Genomic DNA, 26,723 nt, shown 5'->3' on the forward strand with positions numbered 1-26,723 from the left:
CTGCTGCTCCCAAAGCTTGCCAGCACTTTTTGGCTGGCTGAGAGCCCCATGCAGACCCTGCAGGGGCTGGGCAGCCTCAGGAGGCAGGAACAGAGGGGAAAGGGCAGCTGGGGTGCTGCAGAGGGGCAGAGGTGGGGGTGCTTCTCTGCCTTCCCTGTGTCTGTGCTTACTTTGTTGATGAGTTGCCTTAGAGGAGAGATGGGACCAAACTCTTAAACTGGAATCTGCTGCCTGCTGGGAAAGTGCCTGTCTCAGCTGAGCAAGAATCCTACAGAGATTTGAGGTGAAATGCTCCTTAAAACAGTCCCAGCCCCTTTAGGGAGAGCTTTGACCCATTTCCATGCAGTGGGTGTTTGCTGGGGTTGCTGTTTGCTGGGTTTTGAGGTGCCTGGCTGGGACGTGCATGAGCAATACAGGAACTCTCCTGGAGTACCCTGGGGAAGCTGTGGATCAGTATTTGTGTCTGTGAGAAGGGGGAAGAGTCAGTACATGGAGCAGCAGTGTCTTAATGACTCTCTTTAAATTTTTTCCCAAGCCTGGTGTGCTGGTGTACTGGATAATGCTGTAAGCATGTTTGTTCTCACTGCATGGCAGCAAGGAAAGCAATAATTTGTTTTGGTTCCCTCTTGGAAACTGGTCTTTAAACTTGTATAGCCTCCTAATGTTTATCCCAAATGCCTGTTAGTACTCTGACTTTTTCAATTTTCCCTGCCTTCTGAAGATCCATCTGAAAACATTTGAGAAAAACAGTGTAAAAGCTCTGACTTGTTCCTTTCAATTTAAGCCTCTTATGCCATTAGATCCAGCAAATGCTGCATTTTTAAATCTCTTTACGGATTTATGGGTTTTTTTTTACTTTTGCCTTATTCCCTTCTCATTAATTCCCATGATAAGAGCAGGGTTTTTCCCAGCTCTCTGAATTTAGAATTGCCAGATTGAGCATCAGTTTCACCCTTGCTAAATCCAGTGTGCTTGAAGCCTTCAGGACCATCAGAGGCCTGGTGAGGCTAGGAGTATATCCCTTTCTTTCTCAAATCCTCCCCAACAACACGCAAAAAAATATGGAAACATCCTCATTGAGAGAATTTTTTATTGTTTTTTATTTGCATGTGGTAATTGGCTGGAGTGTGGAAAATGATGTTGCAGGTAATTTCAGTTGAAGCTCTTAGTGCTGTTTTGTGCTTGTAATTCTGCATTAGCTCTGATCTGTGTTAGCTTGTTCTGAAGCTTAGTAGTAGCAGGAGTCTTCTTTGAATGTATCTGAGAAACCACCAAATCCTCTTTTAGCTGGAAGTCAAGCAAGGTCCTTGGAGAGCAGTTTGATGGACTGACACCAATCCCAGCCCTAACACTCTTCTGCATTCAGGTGACCTTGCCCAGAGCTGGGGCAGGGATGAGGGTGCTCATCCACATGGGAGGCTTTAGCAGTACCTGGAGCTCTGCCCAGCTGGTGGGCAAACCATGCCTTATGGCACACTTAGAGTCTGGAAAATTCCAAACACAGCTGATAGATCTCAACTTCTGGGTGCACCTGGGACCTGTTTACAGGGGGGATGGGACAGGACCCTTGTGGTCACCTGGGGACCCCCAAAACCACACAGTTATTGAGCTGCTTTTGTTGTGTGGCCTCACTGCTGCTCGCAAGGCTTCTCAGATAATCACAAGAGAAGATCCCTGCCCTAAACCAGCCTGCTGTCTGCATTAGAAATGACAGTAGGGAATAAACATAAAAAGAAAATCAAAGGATTAAAATCAGTGGAAGTTAATAATCTGAATATATTCAAAGATCAGGGCTAAAAAGGGGGAGACAAGAAACCAGGATTGGAAGTAAAAGGCCCTAATAAGTGGGAGTAATAAAAAAATTGAGCCATTGATTCCAGCTGAAAACAAAAGCACACTGCTTTTATGAGCAGTATTTTCCCTCTTCTACTCAAACTTTAAAAGGCTGACTAAAATTTCTGCAGTTGGTTTAGATGGATTTAGGTGGCTAAAAGAGGGCAATTTAGAATGTCATATTTAAATGCAACCAATTGTTCTCATGTCACTTTAAAGTTTAAAGGAAGGTTCAGCCATGTTGAGAGTTTTTCAAGAGATGGCAGGAGTGGTATTCGACTTTGGGCCGAGGTTTCCACAGGAAAGCAAGAGCAGAGGTAGGAGTGAACTCTTGATTGGTGGAAATACTGGTATGATCTCACAGGAGAGGGGGCTGCCCTTGCAAAAGGCGATTTTTGTTGAATACATTATAGCTACAGCGCCCGGGGTTAAGCCACCTCCTCCTCCTGCACCCCCTTTAGTAGACATCTGGGTCGGGGTACAGGAGGAAGCCCATGAAGGTGGAGTCGTTGAGGTTGTCAGCGTAGAGGCCGTTTTTGTCCCCCTCGCCGTACACCTGGAGCCAGACCTCGTCCCCCGAGCTGAGGTGCAGCAGCACGGAGCCGCTGGCTTGGTCCACGTTGTTGCTCTGGAACTGGTCGTAGGTGAAGAGCACGGCCTTGTCCTTCCTGTAGAGGCTGACCTTGACGTCCGACAGGTACACTGTCAGGTGGTAGGAGAAGTAGTAGGTGCCGGGCACGTTGCAGAGGAACTTGCCCGTGCTGGGGTCGTAGTGGCCCTGCTGGTTGTAGAAGATCTTGCCGAAGCGGATGGGCACGCCGGGGGCCGGGCTGCGCTCCGTCAGCCCCACGCTGAAGGCCGAGCGCTGCACAAAGGCGTCCCTGCCCTTCTGCCCTGCGCTGCCCGGGATGCCGGGAGAGCCGGGGGGGCCGGGAAAGCCGCGGCTGCCTGCTGGGCCTGGCTCGCCCTTGGGACCCGCCGGACCTGCGGGACAGAGCGGGACTGGAGCCGTGTCTGCGCCCTGCTGGGGCTGAGCTGTGAGCCCTGCTCTGCCACCTCGGGAGCCCCAGGGGCTGGGCAGAGGGGAGACCCAGCCCACCCCACCCCGGCTGTGTGCAGAGCTGCTGAAGCAGCACGTCAGAAAAAACACCGTTAACTGGGGAAACAAACCCCGCACCCAACCCTTTGACTTGGGTTATGGAATCCCCACCCCAGCAGATAACCAAAAGCCATCTGGATAAACATCAGGTATGGACCCACCAGACATGAAACCTGTTGGAGCTGGGGCTGGAGCTGCCTGAGGACTCAAGCACTGACATACCACCAACCTTCATCTCCTTTATCTCCCTTTAGTCCGTCTCTTCCATCTTTCCCATCCCGGCCAGGGACGCCGTTGTGGCCAGGGTAGCCGGGTGCTCCTCCCATCCAGTTGGCACATGGCATTTTGGGGTCAGGCTGGGTGTCCTGGGCTGCCACCCCTGTGGAGTGGGGGGCCAGCAGCAGCAAGGAGCACAGCAGGAATCCTGCCAGGCCCCTCATCATTGGTTCCTGATGTGGGCAAGTGCTTTGTTATCTTTAAAGGTTAATAGAGAAAAAGTGAGTGCTCTCCCCCCCTCCAAATAACAGGCACAGAAGAGTAAATTGGAGTCAGTACTTCTGAAGGAAAGCAGTTCTGCTGGCCCAAGGACCTCTCTGCATCCAGCATGCTGCTGGTGTGAGCTCCACGAGCCAAGCTGGACCCTGGGGCACAGCCACTGCAGAGAGCAGCAAACACCAAACTCCCTCAGCCCCTCGGGCTCTGTTGTTCCAGGACCCAGCACAGCAGATGCCAGGCTATCTGTGGCTGATCTCCTTGCAAAGCTCTGCTCAATTAGCCACAAAAAGCCCTGACTCCTGGGTGAGTGAGCAGCTGATGGAAGGTATGGGTCTGGCAGAGGTTCTCTCAAACCCTCTCCAGCCTTGAAGCCAGGCAGGGGTTTTTCACTGCCTGCTCACCTGGGTGTACCTAACATGGACAGAAACCATAGCCAGGCTTCCCTGAGCCACAACATGAAATTATGGTACTGGAGCTTTTTCCACTCCAGTTGTTCTTTGATTATGAGAAGGTAAATTGTGCAGTGTTCAGGCTCCTAGGATTGTATTTCTCTTTAATCTGGCTGCTTTGCTGCTCAGAGCAATTAGTGCAGCTGCCCAGAGCCAGGTTGGTGGTGACACCCTGCAGTCAGCCTGGCTTTGTCCTGCTCCCAGCCCCTAGTGGGCTTTGGGTCAGGGTTTTAGAACACAAGATATTTTACAATTACCACTGCTGTGTGATACTGCTCCCTGGGCAGGGTTTATACTCTGGAACCGTAAAGGTATCCTGTTAGGAGCATTCTAAGTGGCATAATAGGCAATAAAAAGTGAGCAACAGCATGGCAATTAGAGTCCCTCAGCTATGTAATTTTCAAGAAAAATAATATTTTGGAGGAGTTTCTTTGCAGGGTTGATTTTCCTAGGCAGGCTATTCAAATGTCATATTTTAAATAATGTCTTATTAGCTCTGGTGTAATTGCTTCAAAGGAAGCTAAACAAATGTGCTGGGTTTAGCTGGGGCAGAGTTAATTTTCTTTGTCATGGGTAGCATTGGATTTGTGCTGAACACAGGGTTGCTAACACAGGGGTGTTTTTGTTGTTGGTGAACAGCTCTTGCACAGCATCAAGGCTTTTTGTGCTCCTCACACCACCATGAGGAAGCTGGGAGGGGACACAGCCAGGACAGCTGAGCCCAGCTGAAGGGAATATTCCTCCAGGGATATTCCAAACCATGGCATCATGCTCAGCTATAAGCCAGGGGTAAGACTGGCCCCAGGCTGCTGCTCAGGGACTGGCTGGACATCAGTCAGTTGGTGCTGAGCAACTGTTTTCATTTCATCACTTGTCTTTTTGGCGTTTATTTCTCTCTCTTTGTTATTTTCCTTTCCATTGCACTTTTTTACTGTTATTATTACTATTTTATTTCAATTATGATGCTGCTCTTATCTCTACCCATGAATGTTCTCACTTTTACCAGTGCAATTCTCTCTCCCCTTCTGCTGTAGCAGGGGTGAGTGAGTGGCTCTGTGGGGCTCAGTTGCAAGCTGGGGTTAACCCACAACAGTAACAAAGAGATTGCCATGATTTCAGTTTTTGCTGCAAAAAAAATATTGATATTGAGGATATTGAAGGGGCTTTGAAAAAAAAAATAAATGATTAAGAGCTCTGATGGCTTTGGTGGGCAGTGTCTAACATGTAAAATCAGGAAACTTCCAAATCTGCCCACCCTGCCAGGCTCCAGCAATATAACGGGCACCCAGCACTCTGAGATGGGGCCAGCACCCTGACTTGGGGCAGTTTTGGAGATGAGGGTGCTGTGGGGTCCAGGGGACACAGCCTGAGCCTCAGGCAGTGCTCCTGTGTCCCTGCACTTTGGGAAGAGAAATGTCCCTTTGCAGCAAGGGATGTATAGTGATTGGCCATGAACCAGCATGGGCCAGTGAAACTGTCAACCCTGAAAGTGGCTTTGTTTGCTGGGAAGTGTGTGCACAGTGATCACACCTTGTTATGCCCCAGGGGATCCTTGTCCCCCCTGCCTGGGTCCCCTCCAGCACAGGCACATGCATGTACCCCTCCAAAAACAGCACAGGCTGTCTGGGAACACCTAACTGTGGTGGTGATCCATAAAAATCTGGCTCAAAATTGTGTTTCTTGAGCTGTGTTTGTTTGGGTTAGTTCTGCTTTCTGGTGTGCTGCCTAGAACTCAAATATCATCTCAATTTTAGTGGTGTGCCCCACATCCATGTCTTCTACTGGTGTAAAAGAGTCCCCACCTGTAAGGTCCCAAGCTGTGCAGGTGTGAGGAGCCCAGCAGGGCTGCAGGGAAGCTTTTCCGGGGGCTGCCTGGCCAGTTTGCTCCAGAGGGCTCAGAGCTGTGCCTGCCCCAGCACCAGTGCACACACATCACACACTCAGTGCTCTCCTTTCTCAGGACAGGAGTGCTCAGACAGAACATCTTCTGTCCCCACAGTTCAACTCAAGCATAGGTGCTTGAGAAGCCAAGCAGTTCTCTGGCATAAGTATGTCTTACATAGGGGAAGTTTTAGGCTGTGTCTACCAGGTCTGAGCTTAAATTCTGGTTTAGAAGTGATATCCTTTTACTTGGTCATTCCCATTTCCTTTTGGTTTTCCATCTGATGCTTAGCATCAGTTTAACCTGGAATAATCTGCTATATTTGAATGTCAGTTGTACCTTTTGGATAAGAAATAGATTAACAAGAAATAGATGAACTCTGTACTGCTGGTGGCTTTCAGTGATTGCCTGGGCAGCTGCTGAGTTAAAAGCACATATGCATAATATGAAGCTTATTCATTTATCAGCAGCATCTGTGAGAACAATGCCATTCCTAAGAGCTACATAATGATTCAGAATTTAAATTTCAGATAGCACTATATAAAAATTATATACTCTATACTCTAAAAATTATATACATCATTCTGCATAAAACAGACTGAAAAATCCATCTGTTTTCCCACTGGAGAATTTCCTTCAAAGGGTATTAACCAAGGCTTATTTATTTTTGCAGTTCTCAAAGCTGATGTTCCAGCAGTGACTTGTTCCAGAGGGCTCACACCTTAAATCTGAGTGGTGCGAGTTTCTGGTGAGGAACTGGTGCAACTCAGGGAAATTTGGCAAATCCCATCTTCCCTGGAGTTTTTGAGGGAGGAGGTGAATCAAAAGGTGCCAGTGCAATATTTACTGTCACAGCCATGCAGTCTCTCACTGTTATTCCTGACTACTTTTTGATTTAGGAGTTCTGATCCCTAAATAGTGTTTCCAAAAAGGGGAGTATGAATCTAAGGGAGACCAGCTATTCTTGGTTTAAAATACTCTCTGGCTATTACAGGAATAACTCTGAGAAAGACAACTTCTTGCAAACCAAGCCTGCCCAATTCAGCCCAAAAGAAGAGAAACTCCTGAACTTAGTAAAGAGGGGGGGAAAAAAGTCATGCTTACCAGCTGCTTTGAGTCCTGGTTGGCTTGCTGCAGTCTGTTTAGAGAATGAAGTCTGGCTATTGCATTGCTGTCCCTAAGGGCACGCAGCTGTCAGCTCAGACACTGCACTTTCCATTTGCTATTGCGCATGCTGACCTAAAAGTTGGGTTTTCCCACTAATTTTTTTCCTGGACATAAGTGAAGTTTTGGAACAGATCTATAATCCACTGGGATAGCTTGTGAAGATGGCCTTACAGGGAAAAGATGGGTTTGGGAGTTGGACAGGAACTGGAAGAGCAGTGGTTTGCTGGAGAGCCTGTGTGAGAGCCTGCTCAACCTGGGCTGCTGCTCTCTGCAAACTGGAAATGCTCTTAGTGGCTGCTGGAAAAGGTGTGTCCAGCTTGCAGCAATGCAAGCACATGGGTGAATAAGTGTGTTAGTAAAGGAATTATTGTGGAATAAGTTTGGGCTTCTCCTCTTAGCTGCAAGAACCGTTCCTGCCTGGAGGCTGCTGCCACACCAAAGAAGGGCAAAGCTGCCCTAGGGAGAGGGCAGCACTGGAGGAAAGTTCCTTTTTAAGGCACCCAAGCATGTGCCAGCACTATTGTAAGTGACTGGAGTAATTCCAGCCCTAGGATGGCTTTCCATGTATAAAGATTTTTTTGGCTTTAGGTCAAAACCAAGTCTCTTTCTCCCTGTATCTTTCTCCTTCCCAAAGCAGAGGTTGAACCTTGGCTAGCAGAAAGCTTAGCTTTCCTTTACTGCTGATCTGGGTCAGTTCAAAATTAGCTGGGTGGAACCTTGGCAAACCTGGGTTCCCAAAATCATACCAGGAAAAAATAGTGTGATGTGTGATGTTGCAACTGGGCATGGGGAGCTGGTGTGCTTGTGAGAGGGGAAACTCATCCAAGTGAATGCCAGCATGGCAGTGCTCCTAACTGCTGAGCTGCTTACAAGACCTGGCTATTGGGAGGGACTAAAAAGATACATAAATAAGCACATAAATAACTTTTTATATGTAAACTGGGAGTCAGCAAGAGTGAATTTTTAAGCCTGAGGAGAAGGTACAGAAGGGAGGAGCCACAGGACAACTGCATACTGCCTGCCTTGTTTTGGTCAAGCCCTTAGTCCAGCATTTGAAGAATATTTTTATTTTTTTGTTGGATGATGGGTTTTCCATACAATGTTGAGATTTAAAAGCACCTCTCATCCAACCCAGTAAAATATCACAGTGATGTAATTGGATCTGTTTTGTTATAAATGTGATTTTCTAGGGCCATGTGCATTTGTGTGTGTGCAATGTCAATGTTTCTGTTGAAGTCTCCTGAGCAATGAATGGATGAACAGGACCTTGGAACTGAAGTCAGACCTGTTTTTGCTGTGGAGTGAGATGTTTTCAGCTGCCCCTGCCCCAGGTGTGAGCAAGACAAGGCCGATTCCCCTGCCAACTTTTGGCTTGAACTCCAAAATGTTTAACTGGAATATTTGTTATGCTGCCAGGAGTTGAGGGTTTGGACCTGAGGTGTTTAACAGGTAGTGCTCTAATTACCTCATAGTCTTTAAACTCAGTTCTCAAAGAAATACCACAGTGATAAATTTTTCAGTGGTCCATCAAACATCTTCCCAAACATTATCCCTGCCTCTCAGAAGAGAGGTGGAGGTTTATCTCTGTGGCTGATACAACTCCTGGCACAGTTGCTTGCAGTTCTGTTTTGTTGCACACTTGGTTTGCAGGCTGATGCTGGCTCCTGTTCCTGCTGCAGAGGGAGATCTTGTACAATGCAGGAGCTGCTTCTGCCTTTGTGACAGGAAAACAAATCAAATACCTTCAGCTCTGCCTGGTGACAAGCAAAACCTGCCCCCAAATGTGGGCTGTCCTGGCAGCTGCAGTGCTCAGGGACAGCAGCTCTGGATGGACTGGGGGGTGTTTTGGCACAGAGAAAGCTGCTGCTCACAAGTCCTGCAGTGCCTTCTCTGCTTTTCTCCGTGGTCACCAGCCCTCCTGTGTGGGACACACTGCCACAGCCTCACTGGCTACAGGCCTTGTGCTGAGCCTGGATGTTTCCTCTCTTGGACCTGATGCAATATGAAGGACACAAAACTGGCTTGATGGATTGTGGCTCGCAGCTTTCAGTAAGAATGAGATATAAGCACAAGGTTATATTTAGCCATCTATAAACAGGAATAAAATAGAGCAGAGGCTCATTATCAGCTGTGCTCTGTCAGATCCCTGCTGGTGTAGTTTGAGGGGTAGAAAGCTGCTGTGGTCACAGGGAGGTTGGGGTGGCTGCCTCAGCAGGAGGTTGGTGACTCTCCAGGCCCCGCTGGTCTGTTCCATGGGGCTGGAACATGCAGCAGCCCTCAGCTGCCCACCACTGTCCTCTCCCAGCAGGACCAAGCCCAATTCCATGGGAACCCTCATCCCCCTGGCCGTCCTGAGGCTGCTGTTCCTGTGAAGGGCTGGGGCTGCTCCTCTGGGATCTGTCCCGAGCACTGTGCTCCAGTTCACTGTCCCCCTGGGATGCCACATCATTCCTTGCTTCCCTCTGGCCCTGGATACCGCATGTCCCACAAACAACACGCATTCCCCACTTGGCTAAAAATGGCCCAAACTGTTGATGCTGTCTGGCAGGCAGCCTGGCAGGCTGTCCCTGCTATTTTGGTGCTGTCTGCAGAGACCACGGCCCCTATGCCAGGGCCCACAGCTCCATGCCAAGGGCACTGCTGGCTTCTGCCCAGCACACTGCAGGCAGCCTGGACCAAGTCAGCTCCAGACAAGTCCACTCCTGTGGCCAGCCAGACCCTGTGCCCCTCCTGCCACTCCTCATGGCCACCTGCAATGGCTGCACCACAGCAGAGAGTGTTGAGGAGCCAGCACCAAAGAAAGGGCAGTCAAATGGCCTGTGCTGCCATCCCAAACTGCAATTCCCTGTGATCCTTGTGTGCCCAAACCCTTCCCTGTACAGCCTTGTACTTCCCTCTAGTGGCTAATTATTAATGAGAGCTCTCTCTGTGCCCAGCTGGAGGGTGTCAGGCTGGTCCTGTGTGCCCACAGGGCCTGCTCAGCCCCTTTCCCATGGAGCTGGCACCATGTGCCATTCCTGTCCCCAGCAGGGAGGCACCAGGGCCACCAGCATGTGGCACAGCCATTCCTGTTACAAACTCCTGGGTTTGTTCCCATGAATTACAAACTCGTGGGCCTGGATGTTCCTCCTGGATTTCCCTCCATGAGCGTGGGGGTGGCACAGGTCCAGGGACAGGCAGGTCTGGCAGTAGTGCCCAAGGCCACTGTTTGGGTGTGCAGCATGGGCCAGTGGCTTTCAGTGGCCATGGGAAGGCCCAGCTGGGCTGTGCAGGGTGGCTGCTCACCCAGGGCCATGGCAGTGTGCTGAGGGCAGGAGGGCACACACCACACTGGGGATGCTGAGCCAGCCCTTGGGTCCAGGAGAAGGGCACACACCCCACTTGGTGGCCTGGGGGGACCCTGTCTGTCCCTGGCTGCAGGGCATGGGACCCACTGCCACCCTCTACCTTTGCTCCATCCAACCTCCTGCCCAGTGCTGGGATTCCTGATTTCTCAGCCCATTGCACATGGACAAATGGGCTCTTTTCTTCCCTCTGATGGGCAGCTTGGACAGAACAGCTCCTTGCCAGGCTTGAGCAACAGTGTGTTTCTCTTCTTGGCGAGTGCAAATAAACTTCCCTGGCCTCAGGGGATCCTTACTTGGCTCCTAGTGAGGCGAGGGATCTTGGCACAGCAGGATTTCTCACGAGGGATCTTGGCACAGCAGGATTTCTCATGCTGAAAGGGACATTGAGACGTATGTGTCTAGGAAACAGAGCCCTGTAAATCCTGCTCAGAGCTCCTTTTATTAATGTCCCAGCTGCTCCCAGGGGGAGCAGCTTTGGTTCAGGGTGCTGCTCTGGCCTCCCAGGCTGGCCAGGGGAAGGAGGGGGTTCTGCATGGCAGCATCCATCTCTCCTCTGCTCCCAGGCCAGCTGAGCCAGGTGCTGGCTGCTCTCAGCACAGCCTGGGCTCCTCTGGGGCTCCCTCTGGGCTGCCAACAACTGGGCAGGGGCCAGAATAACAGTGGTGTGCAGTCACTGCCTGTGAGTGACATCCGCTGCCAGAACGGCTCTCACTCCTTCAGGATCGCATCTTTCCGACACCTGAGGCACCTGAGAGCGGCACCTCTGCGTGCCTGAGCTCTTAATGAGGTGCTTAATGAGCTAATTAATGACATCGCCGCTTGCCCGCTGAAGGCGCGGCTCAGCGCGGGCAGGGATGGAGAGCTGGCTCACCCCGTGCGCCCAGCGGCACCGCGTTTTCCAGGGTGCGGGGATTAGTTATCAGGAGAGCGATTCTGAGTCAGCCCGCCGAGGAAAAGCGCGTTTCCTTGCCTCGGAGGAGTTTTCCCAGGCAGCTCCTCCGCCGCTTGGACAATAGGTGGAGCTCAGCGCCCTGGCTCTGCTCGCCTGGCCGAGCCCGGCACCGGGGACACCCCAAAGAGCCCCGAGCTCGGCACCGGGGACACCCCAAAGAGCCCCGAGCTCGGCACCGGGGACACCCCAAAGAGCCCCAGCAGCCTCCGGGGACAGCCAGCCCCTGTCTGTGCCCTTGGGTGGGCAGCAGGGGTAAGGGAGCCGCGACCCAGCCAGCTGGAAATGAAACGGAAAAGGAAAATTGGGGTTTGACTGAGGGTTTGTAACATTTGTGCCATGTGGTGGACCTAATCCCAGCACAAATTCCATGGTCTTCCCTGTCTACATCACTCCTCTGTCCTTTTCAATGGGTGCCCGTCCCCAGTCCCCTATTTTTCTTTGGTTGCTGAGGGACAGAAATACATCATCTTCCCTCATCACCATTTCCCATCACTGAACATGTGTCTCTTCTTTCAGTCTCCTCACCTGCTCTCGGTTTGGGCTAATGTTGCTGGGGTTTGGGATAACAGTGTTGCTGGGGTGGCTGAACTGCTCAAACCAGAAGAGTGCATTTGCTCTGGCTCTGATGGTGAAGGGGGCATCATGTGGATCCCCAAAATCCCGAGTGGCTTGGCAGAACCTGAGGGGGGTTGGTGGCTCCATGCAGGGACCCAGTGCAGGCAGCAAGGAGCCATGGCATGCTGGAGTTACTGGAGTTCCAGGGAATCCCCAGCCCCCCACACTGCATCCAGGTGGATTTAGGACTCCTTGCAAGGGGATTTTCCTTCCCTCTCTCTGTTCATTTCCCCCATACATGGCACAAACAGGGTGCAGGGAGCAGGCAGGGCTCCTCATGGCTCCACAAACCACAGCCCTCCTCTGCTGTGTTTGGAAGCCCTTCCTGGTGACAGCCCAGTGCCATCCATGTCCATGGTCACCCCAGAACCAGGGTGAAAGTCAGGAGCCCAGGGGACATGACTCCTTCCCATCACACTTTGCTCTGCATTATGCAAGTTCAGCAGGACAATTTTTGGCCATAATGGTTTTTCCATTCACTGAGGTATTGATCCTGAGCCACCAGCCCAGTAACCTCTGCTGTGCATTAGCTGACTCCCTGCCCAGATGCTGGATGTGGGATGTGCTGTGGGTGGCTTTGGCACTGCCCTGCTGGAGTCTGGGGCTCTTCTCCCAGTGCTGGACTGTCCTGGATTGTCATGCAGCTGCCAATGAGACTGAGTCACTGTGTTCCCTGATCAGACCCTGCCTGCCTTCCAGAGGGTCTGTCTCAAATTCAATGATCTTTGAAAACACCAGTGAGGTGCTAAGGGATAACAGTTTGCTTGTTTTGTGATCTACACAATCTATTCACTTAGAAATGAGGATGTAATTAATTAAAAGCAATAGGAATCTTGCATCATCTATAATGTGGAATATCATTGCTTAATCTGAGTGATGCATGTTTCACAAAGAAACTATAAATCTATTAAAAATTGTGTTTCTACTTTGGGCATAAATCCCAAAGGAAAGTGCTCTTTGGGAAGTCACAGAGAATGACACATCCATGACACTTTTGATAGGGCATTTCTTTGTGCTTTGCAGGAGGTGTTTGTGTTTACTGTAGGACTAATAAAGGCTTGTAGTATCTTCAATTATTCATTTTTATAAGTACTTGTTCTCCTGACTTGAGCAATCAAAACCACACTGTCACTGATTTTAGCAGTAAATTGTGGGTTTTTTCTGCAATCAAATGACTTTGCTTCCACTTTGCCTCTCTTCCACATGAAAAACAATGGTGGTTCACTCAGCCATCCCATTTTTGATGTTTCTGGCTTTGGAAGGCAGCTTTCTTTGGAGAGGCAGTCTGGCAGCTCTGGTGGCAGCTGGCTGAGCCAGCAGCCCTTGTGGCTGCAGCACCTCTCCTTGTGGCTGCCAGGGGTGTACATGAGACCTGGACAAGCAGATCTGGGAGCAGAATGGGGGCCTCAGCACCCTGTCCCAGCAGATGTGAGGAACTGGAGGAACTCTGGAAGGCTGATGGGACATATTCAGACTGTGGTCAGCAGCCCAGTGAGAGTTTGCTCCTTCACACTTGCAGCTTGGCCTGGGCAGAGCTATGACCTGATGTTTTAAGAATCCTTTACCAAAGCACACACAAAAGTTGTGCTGGTTGTGTCAGTGTCCCTGAGCTGGAGCTGTCATAGCTGGGTGCCAGGGACCCTTTGCTCTGGGCACATGGCAGCTGTGAGAACCTTTGTGCTGCTCACCTGGGCTGGAGACAGCTTCCATGCTCACACAGCAGCCCTGGGAGACCTGGACACCAAACCCACGGGCAAAACATGTCCTGAGCTCTCCTGCCACTGCACCCAGCCTCCTGCTGTCCCTCCTGGCAGGGTGGGTATCCTGGTTGTGAGCCTTGCTGTGCTGGGCTCAGACCCTGCCACCTTGGCAGCACTGGGAAAGCTGTAGAGATAGAGAGGCAGGTGGGAGTGAAAGTACTCCTATATAAAACACATTTTCTGGTGCTCTTTTAGAGGTTTTTAATGTGATTCGTATGTCCCTGCCTGGCCCATTGCCCAGAGCCAGGCACTCCCCTTCCTCCTGCTCCTCAGTGCACTGTTTTCTGTGGATTGGGCTCAACTGGATAATTTCATCTCCTTTGTATTTGTAATCCCTGTGAGGGTGGTGTCTTTAACAAAAGCTTTTCCTTCTCATTGCTTTGGCAAAGCAAGCAGCAGCTCCCTGCTGTGCCTCTGCTCAGATGACAGAGAGGTTCTCTGAACAGCAAAGAGAGAAAACAAAAAGAAACAGCTTAGATACTTTCTTTTTCCAGGCAGCTACACATATCCACCTCATGATACACCTCATGGAAAATTCCCCCCAGTACTTTGGATTTTTCCTTTTCATGTGCCTGCATCCACAAGGCTCTGCTTGCTGGGTCATAGATGGAGATGGGGACATCAGAGGGAGTGTCTGACAGGAGGAGAAGAGTGAAAGAGGAAAAAATCCCCACAGCCAAAGAGAAAAGAGTCAGGAAATTCAGAGAATCCAAGTGAGATATGATAAAGGTATTCTTTATGAGCAACACCCCAGGACCTGCACTCTGGGACTGCAGTGGGCAAGTGGTTCATCTAAAAAGTAATTTAACTACTATAATGGCACAAGCCATCCCTGTGCTTGATCGTGGCTGCAGACTGGAGGCAGAAATGGCATTGCCTCATTTTCCCCAGCAGGGCAGGGCACCACTGCCCGCCGACCCCCGGCCCTTTTCATCCCACTGGCTCTCTGGGCAGGAAACCTTTGGGCAAACTTCCCAGCAGAGCCTTTGGAGGGCCCTGCTGGTGGCGTGTGGCACTGACACCCCACCTGCCCTGTGTGGCTGTGCAGCTCTGCTCTGCCTTCCCAAAATGCAGGTGTCCCTTGCCCCCACACTGTGCCAGTGCCATTGCTGTCCCTGTGGGTTTCTGGGGGCATGTGCAGCAGCACAGGGCAAAATCCAGCCCCTGAAGCCCACTGCTTGTTTGTTTGTTGTCTCTGGGCTTGCTCTCTGCAAATATTTGTATGCAGCTGAACCAGAAGTAATTGCTCAGAGCTCTGCCATGGGGTTTGTGATGAGCCTGGTAGCGTCTGTGTGCTGCAGATAATCTGGGTGCTTTTGTGCTCAGTGCCTCTGGCATCTCACTGCATCTCTTTTGTTTCTGGGCTCTCTTTGTCTCCCACTCTCCCCTCAGTACTGGTGCCTTTCCTAAAGCCTCTGAAAATAATTGACTTCATGCCTTGATCATTCTCTGTGTTTGTTTCAGGCAAGTAGGAAAGCAGCATCTCTGTGTGTGTCCCTGGTGACTGCTGCTCACACAGTCTGTGTCTTTATGGTTCAGTTAAACACCTTGGGACATGTCCCCAGCAGGCCCCGCCACCATCCTGACACAGCATTTGCTACCTTGATAGAATTTTCCAGTTTGTCAGCGTAAGGTTTCTATCAGCCCTTCCTTCTGGGACAGCACTGCAATGACTCCAAAGTGCAGTGTTTCTGCCACTCTGAAATAGAGATAAAATGTAACCCCAAGGACTTTGCTAAAACATTTCTCCAAGACTGAGATTACCTGATTATTGAAGAGGAATAAATGCAATTAAATTAATCACAAAGTTCTCTTCTCCCAACAGCCTTCCACTGCCTCACCTGGGACACAGAGTTCTCCTTGGCCATATAGGTCCAAAGCTTTGGCTCTCCTGCTTCCCAGAGCAGCTTTGTCACCTGCAGGAAGGTTTCATACATGCTTATCAAAGAGAATCATTGGCCATGTTGCATTGCCCAGAAGAAATATTCTTCTCCCCTGTCCTGGTAACTTTACCCAGCTTCTCTCCATCACTTTGTTACTCTTGTTTCTGACACTGTTAGGCCAGTGTTTGGTTTTTCCTCACCTTCTGCACATTCAGTTTGTTATTTGCAGCCAGTCCTGACCATGCCATAGACCTGGCAGCACTGGAATCCTATTTTCCACTGCTAGTGTCAGAAGGCAGCATAAACCAATCTGTTTGGCCAATGGCAGGGTTATGGTGGAGACTTTATGTATAATGAGATTTACTAGAGGTGGGTAAGGAAGCACTGATGACAAGAGGTAGGAAAGGAGCGTGGGTGGGAGCCTGGCTCAGCTGCAGCCCCTCTCCACCAACATTGCTGAGGCTGCTGCAGGGAGGCCCAGCCTCACACACAGAAAGCTGAGAGAAAGCTCTGTGCTGCTGTTCCTCTCTGGAGCAGGCAGTGAAACCCAGCAGCACAGCCCCAGGGAGTTGGTGGCAGCACAGAAACCTCTGCTGTGGTTTGCTCTCAGCAGTGCTCAGCTCCATCCTCCCTGTTTGGGCTGCCAGCTCCTCTGCAGCATCTCCTGCTCCTGAGCTGGGAATTGCTTCCCCAGAGTCTATGCAGGAAAGCCTGAGATGAGCAGCTGCAGCAGAGGCAGGGATGTTGCATTTCATGGCAAAGCTTTCTCTTCTCACTGAGTGTGGTTTTGAAGGTGGAGGCTTCTGACTGATTCCTTGCAAGAGATGGGACTTTATCCACAGTCATCCCTCTCTTCTCCAAGAGGGTTTTTAAGATGTTGCTGTTGGGTTTTAAACCAGAAGCAGTCTTTCAGAAGCCTTATAAAGTTTTGGTTTTGTGTTTTTCTATTGCTTATCAGCTCATCAGTGTATTGCTTGTATTACCCTAAGGTTTATGGTGTCCTTCCTGCCTGAGAAAGGGCTGAGGCACAGGGTGCAGCTCCAATGGCTGTTTCCTAAAGCAGTGCCTTCCTAAGAGCACACAGAGATCTTAGGGTGGGATGAGGTTGGTTGTTTTTACCCCTGGAGGAAATCAGCAGAAGCCTCCAGTGTGGAAAAGTATCTGCTGCCTGTCTCACCACCAAATGCAACTTCTCACACTAAGCACAGGGAAATGTCTGTTCTGCATACTTGTTCAGCTCTCAACACAAGCAAGTGTTGTCATCCTTTGATTTTTCATAGAAAAGGAGCCAACTCTGCTGTCTCTCTCACTTTTCTTTGAGATTATTCACTCTAATCATTCCCTCAGGTTATATCTGGCACCTTGCATACACAGCAGCTCTGCTCACAGCTTGGCCCTGCTCTGGCCTCTCTTTATTCCCACCACCTCCATGCTCCTTCTGAATGTTTCCTGCCTTTTTTCTTGGTGTGGATTTTGCAGGAAGCATTTCCTCAGGGCTCCAATTTCTGCCCCCTTTGGCACATTCCTGTATTTTCCATGCTGCTCTGCTGTGATATTGCTCTGCAGCCATGCAGCCCCACTCCTTCTTGTGCTGTGCATGCTGCCCTGTTCCAGCTGTGGATTTCTATATTTGGGGAGGAATATGCTTATTTTAAATTTCTGAGCCCATTATACCCTGAGTGAAGAATTTCCCTGTCTTCCAGAAAAGAACATACAATTTGGGTGCTTTTGTTCTGTATATAAAAGCTTTTTCACAAGTTTCCTGCTCCTGGTGTTTCTCTTAAATCCAACATTTTCCAAAGTTTGATCTATGAATGCAGTATCTTTAACATCCACATGGAACACTATGCTAACCTGCTTACTCTTCTCCATTTAACTTTTGAGGAGATCTCCTGCCTCTGATTTAGACATATAATAAAAAAATGTGGCTTTTATTAATTTCCTCTTTTAGGCTCCCTTTGCCTCCTTGAAAAGCTGAAGTTTTTTGCTTGAATCTTTTTCAACTGTCACAGTATTTTGGGGACACTGAGATAGATTAGATTTTATAGCTGCTCTCTTCTATATTCCTTACCTGCTTTTTCCACCTGTTGCCATGTTCTGTGTTCAGACCCTCACCTTTTGTCCCCTGCAGCGCTGTGATCTCTAGGAAGTAATTTGCAATGTGATTTGGACAAGTCACTAATATAAAGTCAGGAAATATTTGCCTGTTTCTCTCAGTTTGCAGCTGCTGAAATCACAACAGCTGCTCTGAACCCAAACCACCTTTCAGCTGGAGCCTTCTGGCATTTGCAATCCCAGCCCTTTTCAGACGGGGCTGCAAAGATCAGCCTCCTCCTCCAGCTCTGTGCTCTGGGATCTGTGCTGAGCCTGGCCCTGGCAGGCACATGGAGGGGGCTCTGGAACTCATCCCTCTGCTGCATGGCAAAGCTGGTGGCCACACACCATCCCCTTGGGGACACTTGGCTCACCAGCCTTGCAATGAGCCAGGGCCAAATCTGCTGCCAGAGGTCAGTGAGGGATGCACCCTGCCACCGTGGAAACAGGAAATGGTAAGAGGCTGAACTTTTTTTAAAGCTCAGTTGGCCATTGAGAAAGTGAAGAGTTATTTGTTGTTCTTATCTAACATTGAGACTTTGCTTCCTGTGTTATTGTAGGTAATGCAGAAATCATCTTCCTTTGTGCAGCTCATTTCTGCAAGATCTTTTCTCAGTTTAGCCTCCCCTTCACACACTGTTGTATAAAAGGTTCTCCAGTCACTTCTGATTCTGAAGCTGTATCCTGAAGAGATGCCAGGGATGTGTGCTGAGGGGGGCAGGGTAACCCTCAGTGAGGTTAGAGTTAGGGCAGTGGGGTTTGGGGATTGGCAGTCAGTGTCCTGTCTGTGCCCAGATGGAAGGAGAGAGCTCCAGAGCAGGCAGAGAGCACAGTGCCTGGGAACAGGCTCAGTGGGCATGGGGAGGGCACAGCCTGGCATGGGGCAGCACATCTCAGGGTGCTGGCATCCAGGGAGGACAGAAGGACAGGCCACTCCTGCCCTGGGTCTGCTGCCTTTGCAGGTGAAAGGACACCCTGAAGGACATCCTTGGAGACTGGAGTAACCAGGTTTGGTCTGAGCTTTTATTTCATTAAGTGTTAAGAAACATGTGTTTGATCACCTTCTCTGACATGGGGAAATTGTAAGCAAGTAGATTTGGTGACACTTAGAATTCTTAGGAGATGGGGAGGGCTGTGTTCTGTGTTCTGGGCTGTACAGGCTGCAAGGGCAGATGCTCTGCCCCCTCCTTTAGTTAGACAGTTAATCACAGCACTACCTTTGGAGAAAAAGCTTGTCCCTGGGGGCCCTGCACTCCTGGGATGATTGGTGGGGAGTCTTTGTTCACTGAGCACTGCAAATGTTCTGACATTTCCTGCAGCACATCACTGCTCCCTCCCTCCACCTTTTGGACTCACAGGCCACCTCCCTGGCAGGAGAAAAATCATCCTTGGAATGGCAGCCCCAAATCTGTTAGTGAATTGCTGAGCAGATCTGAAAGGCACCACAGCCATGGGATGATGGCTGACATGGAACAGTGTGTATGTTTTCCCTTGCCTTGGGGATGCCTCCATCTCTTCCCCCACACCTGGGAAAGGATGTGCTGCCTTTGCTGCCACCTTGCCCTCAGGAGCAGAAGGAGAGGACTTGGCCTGAAGGCTGTGTGCCTCCTCATCAGTGTACAACTGTGGAAACAAAGAGGAGCAGGAGCTCAGAGCGTGCTGAGCTGCCCATGAAGTGCCATGGCTGTGTCTGAGCCTGGAGAGTCACTGCTTTCCACCAGGGGTTTGGGCTGTGCCACTGACAGAAACTGTGTCAGGGATTCTGCCCATGCCCACACGGAAATGGCATTTCCTGAGGCTGAGACAGGCTAAGAGGAACCAGTCTGGCAGGGAAAGCATGACCAAGAGGAGCAGGGGAGGCATTGCTGAGGAGCCTGCAGCTCCAGAAATGCTTCAGAAAGCCACGATCACAGCCAGGCAAGCATAAAAATAACATTTGAAATGGTTATTAGATCAAGTCACAAGAGGTTCAGAATCTAGTAGGAACAAGTAAAAGAAGAGTCCAAGTGTTGGAGATGTGAGAAAGGCACCTTGCAAGACAGTGTGGGCATGGGGGCTGAAGTGTTCCTTGTTAGAAGTGGGAAATATGGAAAAAGAAGGAGGAGAAGGCTGCTGTAATACCTATAGGAACAAAGTGTTAAATGCATGAAAGACAAACTTGTTGTGGCATTAAAAATAAAATATATCAAGAAAGCATGGGCCAAATAGGCAGCATTTAAAACTTGTGAAAGAAAATAGTTATAGCATATAACTATCATTTCTGTGAAGAAATATGATCCTAACACCCAAATGATGGTAGAGGAGTAGGGTTATTGTTGGCACTATAAAAAATCAAGGTAACTGGTGTCAGTCTTGCAGAAAGCAGTGGGTGAGACAGACTGTTTTAGGAACAGGCTGAAGTTGCTCTGATACACCATTTGTGCTTCAGCGACTGGAAAGGAAAACAGGGTAGGAAGAGAGCAGGGAATGGAAAATGTTTGCCGTTTTCCTCAACTTTAGAAAGTTCCCTCTCAGTTTTGCAAGGAGGGAAAGCAGTGAAATTGCAGTGAAAGCAGCAGCGATCACCCAGATGTGTGCAGGGTGGGAGGTTTCTGTGTTCCTCGTCAGGATGGGAAGGAGGTGACTGTTTTAAGCCAGTGCCAAGAGGAGACAGTGTTGTTTTGTATTTTCCACACTGCATTTAAACCTCCTGCATCAGGTGGTCCCTCTTCTGTCTGATGAGGTGCATCCATCCTGTGTTAAAGGCTGGGGGGGACACAGGGCACGCCCTCAGCCTGCGATGGGTGCAGCAGACCTGAGCTGTTGTCCTGGTTTGAAGGACAGGTATCTGCCAATAAAGACAGGAGCTTCTCTTTGAAATGGAGAATGTAAATCTCCTTCCTCCAAATTATTTTAATTTTGAAATTAAGGGGCTCTCAGGCAGAGATATGGGAATTAGGAATAACAGTTCTTTACTAGGAAAATTAAAATAGAAATACAGTATTACAAAGAACAATCCCAACCCTGCCAGAGTCAGAATCCAAGCTGACACCCGTCAGTCAGTCAGGGTGGTGGCAGCAGCCCCATTCAATGGTGGCTGCATCCTCCTGCAGTGGCAGATGTGGTTCAGTTGGAGCAGTGCTCCTGGAGAAGGTGCAGTTTCATCTGAAGGTCCAGGGATGATGTCTGGCTTTCCTCTGGAATCCAGTGGAAAAAGGCTGCTCTGGTGTTCCAACTCTCAGTTTTTATCTAGGTATGAAAGGCTTGGCTCCTCCCCTGGCTGGAGCATCTCCCATGGGATGATGTAATTTTATCAGTCATGCACTGGGACTCAATGGCCATGAACAGGAGATATCTCCTGGAGGGAGGATGGGCTGTGGAAAGATAAAGATGATTGCCCCAGCTGGTTTAAAGATGGCCCATTAGCAGATAATATGTGCCATAATATGTCACTGCCCCACCCAGCTCCAACAGAGGGTTCAGAATACACATTGCTGGCCACAGCCTGTATTGCATCCCAAGACAGCTGCACTGCCAGGGAGGGGACCAGGAGCAGAGGGTTGGTGTTGCCAAGGCAGGTGTGCCTTTGAACTGGTCCCCACTAAGGCAGGAAGGTTGTACTTGAATTCCCTGAGTATTCTGCACAAAAGCAGAGGTGTTCAGGTGGTTCTGTGTGGATGTGTGGGAGGCACCCCCACACCTTCACTTCAACACTTCTACAGCAAACCAGAGCAAATGGCATGGGTGGGGTGGCCTTAATAGGAAGGAGTGCTGCCTCCCAAGTGTTTTGCTTGTGACTGTAGTTTTGCAGTTAAATGTACTGTGGACACTGCTGAAGGCTCGTGGAGAAACCTAACCTGGCTTTTTCCCAGGCTGTTGATTTTCTCAGCTCCAGGCTGGGGATCTTTCTCAGAGATAAAACAAGGGGGGGAAAAAAAAGAAAACACAAAGAAACATCTGGTGTTAACCACCAAATCGTGTGAGTATCTTGTTATATTTTGCAAAAAGCATGTTTGTTTTTCCCAATCTATTCTATATATATACACCATAGTTTTTCAATAAATCACTCTTTCTTTCTACCTGGAAATAGTTTTGTTACTGTGTTCTTTGCTGCTTCCTAGCCTTACAGCAACAATGTACCAGTCAGCATAAATCACTGTCTGAAATTCCTGTACATGCCTTATCAACCGGTGACATCTTTATTTGCCCTTACTCCTTATTTATCTGGGATCTCAAGGTCAGAGAAGAATCCTGCATGTGTTTTCCTTCAGCAGTATAAACATCACTTCTCTCTTGCCTCAGCTGCATGCTTCCCAGTGGGCTGGAGGTGCCCAGGGTGACTCTGGTGCTTTCAGGGATACTGTGCACTACCATAAGGGCTTTGGGCATCCTGCAGGGCAGGGTTTGCCATCAGCAGTGTTCCACAGCAAGCCCTGCAGCCAGAGCTCTCCTCTGACCCTTGAATCCTATACCAGCACAGGGAGCAGCCCCTCCTGGTGCCCAGAAGCACAAAGGATGTGGCAGGACCAAGGCACAGGTAGCCTGGCAATCAAAGCCTGCACTTTGCAGGATGGTGGGAAGGTTTTGTTGGATCCTGGCCCATAGGTGTAACCAGTATAACCTAGAGTTCAAATATTTTATTTCACTTACTTTGATGCCTTGAGAGCCTCCCTGGAACCGAGGCTTGACAGTGTTAAAGCAATAAAGTAGGTATTTATTTAAAAGGCTTTCAAAGGATTCACCTTGGGCAGTGCAAGAGCCCAGCCCTGGCTCCACCCAAGATGGACCCTGGGTCAGGAGTTTTCACACTTTTATAAGTTTTGGTCCTTTTCCATATTGGGGTTCATTGTCCAATTCCAGCTCAGGTGCTGCAGTCCCATCCTCCCAGATTCTCTCCTCAATTCACTGTTTGCACTTTTTGGGCTGAAGCTGCAGCAGTGTCCTTGGTTCTGGGGCTGGAAAAGGATTGTTTTGTGAGGAGAACTTGCCAACACTTTATATGAAGTTCAGAGTTACACACTAATGCAGTGCAGAATCTGGAAAATAGGAAAGCTAAAATTTAAGGCATCAACTTTGACAAGTTATGCTGCTAAAGTTGCCAAGGAAATGCTGGGTCTGCCCTGCACCGTATGCATGGCATGAGTGGAGCCACATTTCCAACATCAGGGCTAAAAGTCTATCTGGATGTGCTGCTTTTTTATTTTGTTTATGCACCATCTCTTTCCCTTTTTTTTTTTTTTTTTTTTTTTTTTTTTTTTACTGAGAAACAGCCTATATGTGTGCTGCTGGGTGAGTCCATCAGGAGCACGGTGAAGAGTAGCAATTTCTCTAAAACAAGCGTGCATGCTGTGAGTTTTAAAGACAGAAAACTTTAATTACCCTTGTCATACCAGTGGCAGTGACCATGGAGTGGTCTGATACAAAGGATTCATGTAGTGGCCAGGCACTGGAGCAGTGACAGACTTTTATCCTGAGAGTATTTTGGAAATCATTCCCAAAAAACTGTATCTTGATGTTAAATTATAGTAATGGACGGACAAGCTTTCCTGACATCTAACCTCCATGCTATGCTTATAGTAGAAGAAACTCTAGATATTTTATTAAATCATGAAGCTGTGGGGCTCAGGGTGAGCATGATCCCAGTCCCCAGTTTGTCCCATCAGGGCTCATTTGGAGTAAATTTTGCTGTGATGCAACCAAGCTTCACAAGCATTGTCATTCCTGGAAAGTGCTTTTTCAGGCACTGCTGAAGTAGGTGCTGTGTGAGCTCTTTTTAGGCCTATTTTGGACATAGTTTAAAAAGTCAGCACACCAGATAGCTGCATCCTGTTGGATACCTTGCCTCCCCTATTGTCTTTTCTCAAAGAAGGATTCAAAGCATGGGCATAGGACATGCTGTAATCAGCATTTATGGGACCCTTACAATAACCTCCTCTTGCACTTCTTGAGGAAACCAACAGCAAGACTGAGCATGAAATTATTTTATTTGTTGATCTTAAAATTCCCTGAATAGCAGGATCCAGAATTCAGAGGAGGTACACTTGAATTTCAATGAACAGTCACAAAATGAGAGACCAAATACCCCTCACTACCCCAGACAGTTATCTTGAAATCTTAAAAATGCAGAATCTTCATATTGTTTTGTTAAGCAACATCTTGCTGGGGCTATGGGGTGGAGCTTCTTGCCCACAGGAGTGTGGTTCAACAAGATAAGGGCTTTAAAATCTATCCCTGAACTCTCACATTTGTGACTAGAAAGGGCAGTTATTTATTTTGCATACCTCAGGATGATGAGTTCAGCATCTGAAGGTGTAGAGTGTATTAAGGATGCAGGTACATGTATGATGGTAGAACTGTACCCAGAAGAACCAAGGGGAAATTGTGAACTTTTAATGTGAGTGACACATGGCAAAAATATCCTGCTGCCTCCCTGCCAGGGGTGGTGGAAAGCCATACCCTTTCCAGCACAGGATTGCTCAACATCAGCTAACTGATTACTGCAGGAAGAAATGTCACACTCCCATTAATTCAAAGCACAGTTCTGGATTTACAGGAAAAAAGGGGTAATATAGTTTGTAGAAGCAGGCAGGAATGACGTGTATTTGGATGTGAGCTGGCTCATCATGAGTTCAGTAAAAAGGAAGGTAAGCAATAATTTCTTAAATTTTGCTTTAATTGGAGCCCTGCTGTGGTGAGTCAGACAGCTCCATCAGCCAGAGGAGAACACCCTGCACAAAGCATGGATGGAGCCTGTGCAAGACCCCCAGCACTCCTCTCTTTGCAGGGACAGGCAGAACTGTGAGAGGTGACACAGTCCAAAATCTCTGTCCCAGCCCTGTCTCTGCTGGGATCACAGGATGGGTATAAAATCACTCCACTGCCCAGAGGACACTGGCAAGGGGAGTTTCTGCCCAGGCCACTTTTCCCTGTTCAGTGTGTGCTGAGTTTGATGCATTTGTAAAGGTTTACTGGGCTTGCTGTGCTGAACTCAGCTCAGATAAACTCCTAATTCTGCAGCTCCACACAAACAGATAGGGTATGAAATAGGGATATGTTGTTTCTGAATTCTGGGCTGGGCTGGAACTTCTCTGTAGGAGATGTTGCATCTCTCCAGGATTCTGAGGAGTTGGATGCCCTGATGAGAACTAATTTTAAATGTTTTCTTGAATTTATTTTTCCAATTAACTAACCTTTTGCTGATTGTTTTGGGTGGCAGTTTTTTCCCTAACAAATGTAAGAAAAATATTTGTATTAAATTCCATCAATAAAAGCGCTTTGAATTGAGTGGTTTTCATGTCAGAGTTTTTGGTTTTCGTTAAAATGTTCTGTTACCACTAATGACAGGTGCTGACCAGAGAGGATGAAATCTTTTTTTCAGGGTCTGATTCTGGACTGCCTTGTAATGAAATGGTTTGTTGTGCACAGTCTGATTACTATAGACTGACAATCAAATAGGATGACTCAGCCAGCCCCAGACCAAGCTCACTGGACTTTTGAGCCATGTGGATTTCACAGGGGACAAAATTTTAATACTCCTGTAAAAGCAACTTCTGGCTCAGAATATTCCTCTGGACCACAAAAGAAAGACCCTGCACGACTTCAGGGCACTGTGACCATGTCAGATGTGCTTTTATCATTGACCTGTGATGATTTACAGTAGAGAGAGGAGAGGGAAGGAGAGGAGAGGGGTTTGGTGTGTTACTGTTTCAGGACCGTGCAGTTCACATTCATGGGGAAGGCAGTGGCCTCCCTAGTCACTCCTTTCCCCACCCCCAAAAAAATTAAAGTGCCAAAACACAAACCCAAACACTTCAGAGACCCCAGAGAGTGAGAGACCAGAGCCTGTGGAAGCTCTTCAAAATCAGGCAGATGTGGGCTGACTTTGGAGAAGTGAACTGCCACTCTCAGAGCTGAGCAAGGGGGATAATCCAGAGCTATCTAAAGTCTGGATTACCACAAGGTAAGCAAAATTTTGGGACTGTCTTTAACTAAAGTCTGACTGGAGACAGCTGATGGTTGTGTCTTGGCTGTGACAGCTGCACCCTGCATCTGCAGAGGAAAGGACAGCTCTTCTGCAGGCAGGAAATCTTTCAAGGATGGGCACTGGCCTCTGCTGACCCCCAGGAATGAGCATTGACCACGGGCTGGCTGCAGTCAACTGCACTCTTCTGCCAGCCTGAAAAAACAGGAGAAAGGAACAAGACTCTGCACAAGGGCTCCTCTTGCCCAAGAGCCTGGGCTGGGAAAGTCTGTTCTTGTCCAGGGAAATTTCTCTTGCTCATCTCTCGACCTCCCAGACTGTTGGCTGTGCTCCAAGGAAGATCTCTCTTCCTCCTCCAGAGCACTGATGGGGCTGCAGCAGCCTTACCTCCAGGAAATGAGTTAGTGAAAAACTCCCAGTACTCCCCATCCCTCCCTGCCTGTAACAGCTTCCCCTGGGAAATCCCAGCTGCCTCCTGCTGCTGTCTTAGTAGGTTATGTCTCACAGGGTAGGTGACACTGGACTTTCTTCCAGAATTAGGACACTGCCTTAGATATTCAGGCACTAATTTAAAGATGTTTGTGTTACATTTTGAACTTAACCAGTCTACAGATTGGTCTTTGGAGGACAGCAGGTTCTGTGGCAATAGCAAGGGCCTCAAGTTCCCCCCACTGATGTTGTGTAACCTCTGTGATCTGCAGAAAAGGATTTCCTTATTTTCTTTGTAGAAAGGCTAACATGCTGCCCTCCTTTTATTTTTTGCTAACTGTGATCAAGATAATGTGCAGGGGTGAGGGGAAAAACGTCACTGGTAATCTGATTCTGCTAAGCTTAAAAGTATATGTGTTCTTCTCTTACCTAAAGAACTCTCAGTGCCATTTTCTTCCCCACTTTATAGTCTCAAAGAGCTGAAGACATTAGCAATGTACATAGTCACGGATGCTGGCTGTAGGAATCATTCTAGGTTTTCATTCTTCAGACTCCAATCTTCTCTACCATGTGAAGAAAACAAAGAAAATTCTACCTACAGTTTATTTTTAGCTTGGCTGGAATATAACAGCAAAGGGAGTGCTGTGAATTCTCTCATTGGCATGTTGTTGTGCATCATGATCTGGCTTCAGAACAACTTCCTCCAGTGCCAGCGTGGGAGGAGGTGGGAGGTGAGTGGGGCTGGGTTACCTGTCTGT

The 26,723-nt window shown here is 48.7% G+C and overlaps 1 protein-coding gene and 1 long non-coding RNA gene across 2 annotated transcripts in view; both read right to left on the reverse strand.

The window, feature by feature from the left end:
* Nucleotides 1-7,290, reverse strand: part of ADIPOQ (adiponectin, C1Q and collagen domain containing) — a 303,274-nt gene extending 295,984 nt beyond the window's left edge. Inside the window, exons 1-3 of the mRNA XM_079315425.1 lie at nucleotides 6,863-7,290; nucleotides 3,162-3,381; nucleotides 2,271-2,817 (exon numbers count right to left, since the gene is read on the reverse strand). Coding sequence (XP_079171551.1) covers nucleotides 2,291-2,817; nucleotides 3,162-3,375 — 741 coding nt within the window. The 5' untranslated portion in view covers nucleotides 3,376-3,381; nucleotides 6,863-7,290 and the 3' untranslated portion in view covers nucleotides 2,271-2,290. The remainder of the gene's footprint in view (nucleotides 1-2,270; nucleotides 2,818-3,161; nucleotides 3,382-6,862) is intronic.
* Nucleotides 1-26,723, reverse strand: part of LOC306806575 — a 222,926-nt gene that overhangs the window by 20,976 nt on the left and 175,227 nt on the right. The window lies entirely within an intron of this gene.

This window comes from Erithacus rubecula (assembly GCF_903797595.1).
Source record: "Erithacus rubecula genome assembly, chromosome: 11".
Classification (NCBI taxonomy): Eukaryota; Metazoa; Chordata; class Aves; order Passeriformes; family Muscicapidae; genus Erithacus; species Erithacus rubecula.